Source organism: Diachasma alloeum, unplaced genomic scaffold (genome assembly GCF_001412515.2).
Source record: "Diachasma alloeum isolate Michigan unplaced genomic scaffold, Dall2.0 Dall_scaffold_00183, whole genome shotgun sequence".
Lineage (NCBI taxonomy): Eukaryota > Metazoa > Arthropoda > Insecta > Hymenoptera > Braconidae > Diachasma > Diachasma alloeum.
Genome location: NW_021680349.1, coordinates 1,056,537 through 1,068,443, shown reverse-complemented (window position 1 = coordinate 1,068,443; position 11,907 = coordinate 1,056,537). Strand labels below are relative to the sequence as shown.

General features: G+C 37.0%; 1 protein-coding gene across 1 annotated transcript in view; it reads left to right on the top strand.

Moving 5' to 3' along the window:
- LOC107047225 (LIM domain only protein 3) overlaps positions 1-11,907 on the top strand; it is a 38,862-nt gene that overhangs the window by 21,120 nt on the left and 5,835 nt on the right. The window contains exon 4 of the mRNA XM_015269978.2: positions 5,276-5,432. Within this exon, the coding sequence (XP_015125464.1) occupies positions 5,276-5,432 (157 nt within the window). The remainder of the gene's footprint in view (positions 1-5,275; positions 5,433-11,907) is intronic.

The window sequence follows — 11,907 nt, the reverse complement described above, 5'->3', positions numbered from 1 at the left end:
CACCGCCGCCCGCCGCTTCGTCTCTCTTTCTGTTGTCTCGACGGCTTGATGCAAATTGAGTACGAGCGGCGCCAACTACCGCCAGCGCCCCCACTCCTTCGGGAATTCCTGATCGGAGCAGAGTTTATTCGGGGATTCCCCCAACTCTCGTTTAAGCCCCCTCCCCGTGCCTCTGCGACCGCCGTTGTTGAGTGTCGTTTGGGGTTTTGCGTTTGTTTGCAGGAGAAAAACTCCTAGTCCTTGATAAACAGGCATCTCTCAATTTCACTCGACAACAATTTTTGCGTTGGGATTCCGAGGTTTTCTTCAAATTCACTTGATGATTCGATTGTAAACAGTTCCTGCGTATACACTATGAAAAATTTTTGGCCTAAACAATCTGATGGACTTATTTTTGCAAATTGTTCATCGATGGACGGTTTTACTGAAATTGCAAAGAATTTCGTCACTGGAAATCTATAATTCGATGAAAATAATAGAAATAGAATTTCAGTTTGATATATATACAACTTTTTTGCAATTCCTTTTGCAATTCCTCTCAATTGACTTTACACACAACCTGACCTTTATACGGGAAAAATACAAAATTATTTTTTACTGTGGTACGGCCACACGCAAAATTTACTGCTGAACAGAGTAAGAATTGCAAGTCGGTGTAGTAGAAAGGAGTAGAATAAAAGTTAAATTTAATTTGGCACGAGTAAAAATTCGGTTAGGATAAATCAAAGTTTAAAGTTGTTTTGGTATCTTCGATATTGTGATTTTTCATTTTTACTGTACTGGCTGTACCCCCCAAAAATAAATTCGGCAGGTATTGCAATAAATAGGATGTGCTACATATACGTGCGAAAAGTGAAATTTTACGCACTTGTAACACAATATTATATTTCAATACGAGTGCGTAAAAGTGTTCTTTGACTCTCCCAAAGGTCGAAGAACACTTTCCACGAATGCCGAAACCGTTTTTGTATCACAATGCGTGCAAAGTAGAATTTTTCGCACGCGGAGCGTGCGTGAAATTTCACTTTACGCACAAGTAATGAAACAGTATATTTCAATACATGCGCGTAAAAGTGTTTTTTGACCCGTGGGAGATGTACAGCGCTCGCCAAAGGCGAGTGCTACGCTCCCAAGGATCAAAGAACACTTTTCCCACGAGTTTCGAACCCTATTTTTCATCACAATGTGCGGAACATGCTAAAAATCCCACTTTACGCACTAATGATAAAAAAACTAATTTTACCGATTCTCGGAGAAATTTCAGCGGAATCCAGAGCTTTTTCTCTCCGGATTTCAGTCTCACGGAGCGTTAAAATCCCGCCACTCTTACTGGAAACCAAAAACTTTTTCTCCCAGTATTTAACCCTAGTTGGTCACCATAGGAGAGAAACGCCGCAGAAAGTCGATTTTTTTTTCTTACCATTGACTGGCTGAGCGGAAAAATCCTAAAAAATTGGAATGCGTCAATTCAAGTGTCTAGACAATTATAATATTTTTTAAAATTATTTATATCCACAATTCCTGAAGAAAAAAAATTATTTCTAACAGACGGGCAATTTTTTCCCATGTTAAATGAAATTGCCCGTTGTGCGACGTTGCCGAAGTCTCGCTAAACGCGCACGGGCAGTATAGAGTGAATTCGGCAACGCTCGGGCCTAAATAACACGGCGGTGATTCCCTGCGGAGGTGACCAAAGTCGCAAGTTCTCATATGGTGACCAACTAGGGTTAAACATTTCCTTTGACTTCTCTCTGTGTATTCAGTGTTCCTATCAATTCTCCCACTCCAACCTCCGATCGATATCGTCAATTCCAGACGCCTAATGCCCGAAGCATTCAGGAGTATTTATCCTCCACGTTATCACGGCAAATATATATACACATCCATGTCAGAAAATCACCGAGAACATTATACAGAAATCAGGCTCGTTTGGAGTGTGGGTTACGGCTTTTTATGACACGGTATTTTGATGTTCGGGAGGCATCGATTTCGATGCCATCGGGGAAAACACAATGGGATGTACTTATCGTACCCCGTTACGATGCCACATTGGTTTTTATGGCTCCACGATGGCACCGTAGTTTCTATAGTGTTGGAGATACTTCCGATTCCCGGGAAATTAAAAGGAAAGATGAATGGTAATGGAAAACACCGTCACCATGCAAAGAAATTCCATGACAATTTTTTATTAAAAAAAAAATTGGCATTTTCCCGCGATTGTTTGGGCATTTTTGCAATTTTAAATATATTTGGGGAGTAAAGGAATCACGTCTGCATTAGCATAAGCACGGGTATAAACCACTGGACGGGGAAAATCCTGATGTAGAATCGTGGCTAGCATGGGCGTAACCAGAATACTCAATGGCTAGTGAATAAATAAATAATGTAAACCCCGGGATGTTTGGACACTGTATCAACAGACCTTCATATTTGGTATGCAACCGAAGAATTAATGATGCATATGTAGAATATTCATCTGTCACTTTGATCAATAAGTTTTAAAATTCTCTCAAACACGAGTGAAGGAATGAATTTCATTAAAAAAAATCGGAAGCAATAATTGCCTATAAATTAATCATGTTTAAAAATGTCAAGATTCTTTACTTTTTATTCTCCCAGTAATTTTCTAAAATTACAATCGAAATTGTCATGAGGTACTCCGATTGTTCCAATGACAAACGACACCCCATCACTCCCCTCGAATAAAACCATAATGACACTCGATAAAAGAAGATCCGAAAAGACTGATGTCCCCGGGACTCACCGGGAATTTCAAATAATTTCAGAACGATTTTTGAATCCCTCCCCAGATCCCTCCGTTCTCTCACCACTCTACATGCATATCCCGACACTATCCCCTGTCGTCATTCAAAAACATAAAGAGAAAGAAAAATCCCCGGGTAAAAGATCAGCTTTTAAAACCAGCAATAAAAGAAAAACGTGAAGAACCTCACACACTGCGCTACGAAAATTTTTTTTTTAAAGCTTCCGAGGCGACAGTTGGTACGGTACGTAAACCGGAATACGATCCTCCACCCCAACACAACACCCGAAAATCATAACCCAAGCGGAGCACGTATTTCGACGAAATTCTCCTTGGTTTCTTATTTTGTTGAAGACTCGATGAGCCCTGAAGCCTCTGATGATTGAGAGAATCAGCACAACTGAGGCGTTCAATCCACTGGTTATTTAAATTTAAACAGCTTGGGTGGTTACACTGGGGTGGGAATTTATTTTTTCGATCAACGTCTGATCGTGTGTTTTGCTCTTTTTTGCTGTCTTTATTCGCCCGAGCAATTTCCGCGAGCGGAAGGCGGACTTGAACGAAATTAGCGGAGCTCTTGGCGACGCCTTATTTCAAGATGAGGATCGAGAAGTGGAAAATGCTTGGCAGATATGTTTGAACAAATCTTTAGGATATCCCGAGTCGAGGATTTGGTTCTGATTGGATGTACACAGGTCTTTCAAGATCTCTGCAGACTTAGATTGACCGGGTAAGTCCTAATCAGTTCTGCGACGTAGTTTTCCGGAGACCTTTGGAATCCTCAGTTCTTTTCGGCCCTGAGAAGTCCTCCTATATACTACCGAGACCTCGGGATTTCACGAGGGGGCGGAGGGGAAGGCATGTATGCGGAGGGTTGAAATTTGTAGCCAACGAGGAGAGAGGGTTGCAGAATATATTTTAGCCACCCTCATCTCTCCGTTTGCAGGCGGTGTTTTAAATAAAAAATAGTGAACGTTGATTCTGTATTTATTGACCCCCCTGATGCCAATGAAACCCTCGAAAATGACAGAAAAGAAACAAAAAAATTTGCATTTTCGCGTGGGTCAAGGGTCAGGGTGAAAGTCGATTTTCGCCAAAATCGAATTTTTCCGTCAAGTGAAGGTTGATTCCGTATTTATTGGCCCCTCTAGTGCCAATGAAACCCTCGAAGGCGCCAGAAATGTTGAAATGAAAGAATTTTTTCTTCATCCTGAGTCAAAGGGTCAGATTTTCGGTTTTTCCAGAGGGAAAGTCGACTTCTGCCAAAATCGAATTTTTTAGCCGGGTGAACGTTGATTCGAATTATTTAAGCAACGGGCTACTCAGAACTCTCAAAAGTATGTGGAAAAAATGAAAAGCGAAAAAGTTTTTTTTTTCAGATTTTCAAAGGGTCAGATTTTCCGTTTCTCCAGGGGGAAAGTCGACTTTCGCCAAAATCGAATTTTTTAGCCGGGTGAACGTTGATTCCGTATCTACTAGCGATTCTGAGCCCAATGAAACACTCGGAGGAGCCAGATATGTCAAAATAAAAATTTGAATTTTCACTTGGGGCCAAGGGGTCAGATCTAGGATTTTTCCCGGGGGAAAGTCGACTTTTGCCAAAATCGATTTTTTTCGTCAAGTGAATGTTGATTCCGTATTTATTGGCCCCTCTAATGCCAAAGAAACCCTCGGAGGCGCCAGAAATGTCGAAATAAAAAATTTAAACTTTATTTGAAATACTAAAAAAACTTCGTGTTACTAAACTTCACGAAACTAATTTATATCAAATATATATATGAAACATATATAAATTTCTATTTTATATAACTTTTATAACTTTTATATATAAATCAGGCCAATTCCATATATCGAATATATAATTTTTAGAATATATATTTTTTCGTATGGGTCGAATCTAAGTTTCCGAAGGCCTTCCGCCAAAATTCATTAAAAACTCGCCCTGAATTTCCACTAACACTGATAGACAGGATAAGTTATTGTTGGCAAATGGATTTGGTTGAAGGCTAGGGTCTATTGCGAATAGGGTCTATTTCAGTAACGAAGTGTTAAAACGGTTTAAGTCGATTTTGACTATTGGCCAGTTTTTAGTGAATACCTCGGAATCTAAGGAAGATAGCTAAATTTTCGTCACAACCTTTTTTGTAGCACTCACTTTGCTCTAGACAAAAGGTTATTACGAAAATTTCATTATCTCCTTCAGATTCGGAGATATTCTTCAAGAACTCAACTGAGAGATAAGTCGACTTGAACCGTTTTACAACTTTGCTACTGATTTAGTCTCACCAAGTAGTTAACGAATGCATATTTGAGAAATCTTGTTCGACTTGACTTTCAGCTTCCAAAAGAACCATTCGTTAATAATTAACGAATCTCGTTTGGAATAAATGAATCATTCTATCAGTGAATGTTCCTGTTTCGTCACTTAACGACTCAATTGCAAGGCATCACATCAAACACCCCATCATTAATTTCCAACTCCCGCCTTCAATAAAAAATTTTTCATTCCAGATTTTGCGTGGGCGACAGATTCTATTTATGCGAAAATAAAATTCTCTGCGAGTACGATTACGAGGAGCGACTGGTATTCGCAAACATGGCACTCCATCCCCCGCCAACGGCAACTCTGGCTCACATAAAGCGTCAGGTGACGCATCTCCAGCCCCAGGTGAGTCTCGAATAATCCTCGAGTAGAGGCCTGTGTAAACTCCGACGATCATCTCAGACCCCGTGAGGGATTTTCAGATTTAGTTTTGAGACACTGACGCACTGTAAGTTTGAAGTACGTGCTGCCTTGAGACACAGCGAGCCCTCGAGCGACCATGGGGGTTAAAGTGGCCCCCTGACCCCTTCTAAACAACAAAGGACACGAATCCCTCGAGCTTGGCACGCCTTCAACGTCTTGGATGGGTATCGCGTGTCCTTATTAATTAAGTCGAGGAGAGCCCTCTTGGTATGCTTGGAGATCGTCTTTCTGATCATCTTATGGTCCTTCAATTTTCTTTCGTTCCGTCCAATGATGTTCATGTCTCCCGTTGAATTAATTGTTTGCACATCGTGTGATAATAAATGGAATTATCTTGATGATAAATAATGCTTCATGACTAGTTCGTATTAGGGATGAGGAAAAAGGAAGAAAAGAAAATGATGAAAAATTCTAGGTAATATTTTCGCAAGAACGCTTAATTGCTTAATTATTCAAGGCACTTTTATCAGTCGCATATTTTTGCAAATTTTCTTCGAGTGATAGCTTCACTTGCATTTTATGGAATTTTGTAATTGAAAATTCACTATTCAAGGAAATCAATGTAACCATTAAAAAAAACTATACATTTCAGTTAAATTATTCCATGAAAATTGATGAAAATCAGGAAAATTTAGGTAAATATATTCTTGAATTTTTAATTCATTGGGAATTCTCAGTAATTTATTGCTGAATATTCAGGCTTTGATTTAAAATTCAAGTATATCCGGAAATTCTTGTCTTTCCATTCATTATTAAAAATTTTAGCTGAAATTTCCGGTAGACGTTTTGCAAATATTTATCACATTATAGTTTCATTCAAATCGCAAGACATTTCGTAATAAAAAATTCACAGTTTTATGGAAAAATTCATCAAAACTGTAGAATTTCGTTCAATTATTCCACGAAAATTAATATAAATCAGGTAAATTCAGGTAAATATATTCTGCAATTTTGAGTTAATTGACAATTCAATGTTGGAATGTTCAATTCATTCAAATGAATGAGGGAAGTACAGACGGATTAAGCAGAAAATTTATTGAATTCACTATTTAAAATGGATGAGATTAACAAAAAATATTCCAAAAAAAACCGAAGAAAAATCTTGAAATCACTAGACAATTCTACACTGAAATACCCGTCACTCGCCAATTCCTCCCAAAATTATAAAACTTATGAGATATATTCACCTAAATTGCCTCAACACCCCTCACCCAAAATGATAACATAATCCCACGAAAATGTTCCCTCCCGAAAGGGTATCCCCAGTGCCAGCAACCAATCCCCGAGCAACTTAATCCCGTCTCCGAAGATCCAACAATAACCACTCCCCAAAACCCTCACACTGACAATCACGCTCAATGAATTTCGATGCAGTTTTTCCCCGAATGAAAATATTCCAATTACAACAGGCCAGATGCGTGATATTCGACTATACGCCAAAACGATTCACCCTGGAATCCCCAGGGGTGGGCTTGGCAAAGTTGAAGGGAGTTGGGCTGGAGCTCTTGCTTCGCTTTCCACACGAATCGCATATACGTATGCATAGAATAACGAGCACGATCATATCGGAGTAACGTGTACTACTTATAATATGCAAATGCCAAAGTTCTCACTCCCTTTAGAGGTTGATATTAACCATTTCTCGGCGGGAATAACTGGCTTGTTGTGCTTGGAATGATGTATGTGCCTCCATTTTTGGTTAATTAGTTGGAATGAATGAAAAATGAACTGTTAATGAAATACATTTTTTTTCAATTTATGAAAAGAATTGTTGAAAAAACGAGAAGTGATACCCAAAGAATAATTTATTTGAATTAAAACATTTTCTTTTTAATAAATCAATGGATTTACGCAAGTGACTCGTAATGAAGCTTTTGTTCACATCAAATCAATAGTTTTTGCAATAGAGACGCCATTAATTAAAAATCAAATCATTGTTGTAATAATCCTTTCTTTCGATGAAATGAATTGTTCACCTTAAAATGAATTATTCATTCATTTCATGTAAGTAAAACTTTTTCATTGAAATGAATACACGTTTATTCACTTCGAAGCAAAATCTTGTTCAAATCCATTGAAAAATTTCAAATAAAGTTTCATTACATAAAAATGGGTCGTTTGTTTGGGTAAATTTATGACGAGATGATAATGAATATTCATTTATAAATGAAATTATTTTCAATTCATTTTCCACTTTGTGTTTAAATAGTTGTGATGAATGAAGAAAAATTGTTAAAAAATTGAGAAATGATCCTCTACATTCTCTCAACACCCACAGAATGATTTATTTGAATTAAAGCATTTTTGTTTGAATAAATCAATGATTTTTTTCAATGAACTCGTAATAGAGCTCTTGATCACATCAAATCAGTAGTTTTTAAAATTATAAAACAGTCTTTCTTTGATCCAAATAGAGACTTCATTAATTAGAAATGAAATAATTGTAATAATCCATCTGCATGAAATAAGTTGTTACCCTGGAATAGATTATTTATTCATTTTCATTGAAATAAATAAATAAGTTTATTCAATTCAAAAAAAAATCAAATAAAGAGGTTTATATTTCATTAAAATGCGTTATTTCTCTGGGTGAATTTATGATGAGATGATGATCCGTTTTTACATTCATTTATAAATGTAACAATTTTTTCATCACAAAGAAAAATATTCCGGAAAAATATTCTTCAACCTTTCCTCTGTTCCACGAAGGGTTGTTTACCTGAACTGATGTTCTAAAGAGGGCGCTACAGGGATGAAAATTTATAAATGACTCGTGTATATAACGCCCCGTCAACGGTTAATACCAATATAATCGCTGATGGGGGAGGTAGAATGCTAATGTCGTTGGAGCATCTATTACCCTTAAGCCCCCTGACGGATCCCACTCGATGTCAGGGGTGGAAAAAAACCGGAAAACGTCCCTCAATGCCTTACAATAGGGGGTTGGGGTATTCAAAAGGTGGACGTTCGATTCATTCTCGAGTCTACATTCTATTTATTAAAAATACACCCTCTGCTACTCGATCAATTATTGACGCGAGAAAAGACGGCGTCATCGTCGAAGAAAAGACGATTCAGTGGGATGATAAATAAATTGTATTTCGCGGAATTATTATCTTTTAATGAAAGGAAACGATTGTAAGTTGTGTCAATCATTCATTCTATCCTAAATTGAAAGATGATGGCCTGTTTTGTATGCAGGAAATATTATAAATTTAATTCTATAGAACATAAATTCTGGTACTGAAGCGTAGTTTGGAGGTGAAACAGGCCAATTTTCGTAATTTTGAGGAAAAAAGTTGACAATGAAGTAAATACAAGGAGAGAAATTCTCGGAAAAAATTTCAGTGCCGGCGCTGGATAATTTTCTTGACTATCACGTGAATTTTTTCCGTTCTTATATGGAATTTTTACAGAAATTACTGGAAATTTTATCAAAAATCACAAAAAAAATTTCCTTAACAGGACTAGAATTTTTCTAAAGAATTCCTTTCCGTGTAAAGTCTACCTAAATTTTATTCTTGAAAAATATCTGCATACATCCCCTCCGACTGTGAAAAAATAAGAATCTTCAAAACCAGAATTAAGAGGTATTTGTTTAGATAAAACAGGCAAATTTTGTTTTTTTCCAATAAAAAAAGAATTCCCACCTCATAAATAAAGTCTACCTCTTCGATCTCTTCGCGCCTCGTTTTCTTGCCTTGTACAACATAAAAACTACGCTCGGAGAAAGAACAACTCCAGCGCTTCCCCCATTACAAAGAAAAACTGAAAAATTGACATAAAATTAGGTATTACTCACCGCGTTGAAATGCAAATAAAAGTGCCCGTCACAATCTCCCACCGAAGATCATCCGAGTAGATACTTTAAAAAAACCACCAAGTGGCAGACGTTCCCATTCAGGAACTCAACTGACTCTCCATCACCCCACTTGGAGGAAAAGTTGTTGAAGGGTGCTGAAGCCTCCCCCCCAGCATCTCCAGTTTTTCTGATTGCCTGAGAATCTCCAGCTGTCCCAATCTCCTCACCACCGTGACGAATCATCCACCACTCGTCGCCCCATTATAATCTATAAAAATAATTTACGCCGTTGTTATTCGCACTACCACATGCACTACCACACGCCAAAAACACGCAGCGTGCCATACGCAGAATTAATTTTCATTTATTGACAATTAATTGAAAGAAAATGGCCGAGGATTGCAATTATTCAAGGTGATCGCAGTATTTTCAGGACGAACAAACGACGAACTAACGATTCCCTAAGAGGAACAAATAAAACAAAGACTTTTCATATGTAAGAGGGGCTATATAGCTCCTCATATAGCCCCTCTTACATAAAAAAGAATTTGTTTTGTTTGTTCCTGCTGAGGAATCGTTTGTTCGTCGTTTGTTCGTCCTCAAAACACTGCTATCATCTTGAATAATTTCAAGAATTTTTTTTCAATTGATTGGTAATCAATTGAAAGAAAGTAGTCAAAGATGGCAATGATTCATGATGATAGCAGTATTTTCAGGACGAACAAACGATGCCTTAGGAAGAACAAATGAAACATTATAAAACTATTATTATTATTATTATTATTAATGATTATTAATGAAAAGCATACGTTTTATTTGTTCCTCCTAAGGAATCGTTTGTTCGTCCTGAAAACACTGCTATCATCTTGAATAATTGCACGAATTTTATTTTCTTTCAATTGAATGATCATCAATTTGTCAGAATGATACAATTTTAGAAATGTGACACAAGTTTTTCTGATAATTGCCGGGACTTTTTATTCCAATCTAGATATCACCCTTGGGAGTGTCACACTGGGGGTATAAGTTTCGAGGTGGTGGGGAGGGAATGGGCGAGAGGTGGTTGGGGAAGTGGGACTGGAAACGATTATCTGAGTTTTAAAACAAACTCTCAAGTGTCTGCAAAGTCCTTCGTGAATCCTTGGGGGTGGGTTTGAGGGAGGGGTTGGTGACGGGACGAGATAATATGCTAATGCCGAGGAAGCTACATGGGAATTTAAGAGGATCAATGCAACCTCTCATCCTTAACACCCGTGAGGAGGTACAGTCGTTATGATTAAGTATAAGTAATTCTTGAAGTGTACTTGGAATAATTTGTTTCATATCATATTCTGGATTTATTCAATTCTAGTGGGGGATTAACTTCTTATACATATGATAAATCTGTTGCCTTTTTCGCAATTCATGAAGAAACGATTCAATGGGTTCATGTGAAATTGTTAATATTAATTAGTTCGGGGCCAGTGTTCTAATATTTAAGTTTAGTTACGCACATGGGGATGCACTGTATGAAATTCTAGGAGTTTTTTGAGACTAATGACTTGTAGAAACGTTTAAAACATTTTGAAAAATTCTAAATTCTTATGGGAAATTGTAGAACATCTCGGAAAATTCAGAGATTTTAGAAATTAGAAATTTCTTAAAATTCCAATGGTAATGTCACACAATAAAAATTTCCAAAAAGTGAGATCACAATTTTGCCTGGAATCAATGACAAAATTTGTAGACTGAGAATTTTTGTAGTTCTCAACAGTGAAATTTTTCCCGTACTTGTATAAATTTTTTAAAAATAAATTCTTCTTCAATCATCTTTGAAATTAATTGCTTTTTAAAAAATTCTCATGAATAGAATTCTAGAACTTTTTGGAGATTTCTCGAAATTCGAGAAAATTACCAGGAATTTCTTGGAAATGACGGATTATAGAAAATTCCAGAAAATGTCTGGAATTCCCAGATTTTCCCTCAAGTTCCACTAATTAATCGCGTTATTTGCAAAAAAATCAAAACATCCCTGGATTATCAAATAAAATAATTCATTCTTTGTTCATACCAATAAATTCGCTCTCTTCACCGTCTAAACCATGAATTCACTACACTCAACCAAAAATTTATGCATATTAAAAACCTATTCATTTGATGGAACCAAAAAATCAAATAAAAATGAATGTCCAGCGCAAACAACCCCGTCCTCTTATTGCACCCGGACTCAAATTGTTGAGCGATCAGAATAGAATAAAATTGACAAAACTCCTCAAAACACTTTCCTAATTTTCTTTCGGCATCCAGAATGCACTAAAAGCCATTAAAAAACTATTAAAAAATCATCAAAAAATCAAAATGTCAAAAAATCATCAAAAAATCAAAATTTCTCATTTCATTCACCAAATTGAAGCCATTAGCCAAGTTCCAACCGTCTCCGCACTCTATTATCCCACCAAACTTGCCGCTGAAACCCACCTCAACATCAATACACATCTCAAACTCGGGAATTAATTGGAAGAAAAACTGAATAAATAAGCTATTACCCTAGTGGGTCTTCAAAGTTCATGGCGATCGATTCCCCGTATGTTTCACTCTCCGAGTAATAACTCTCTC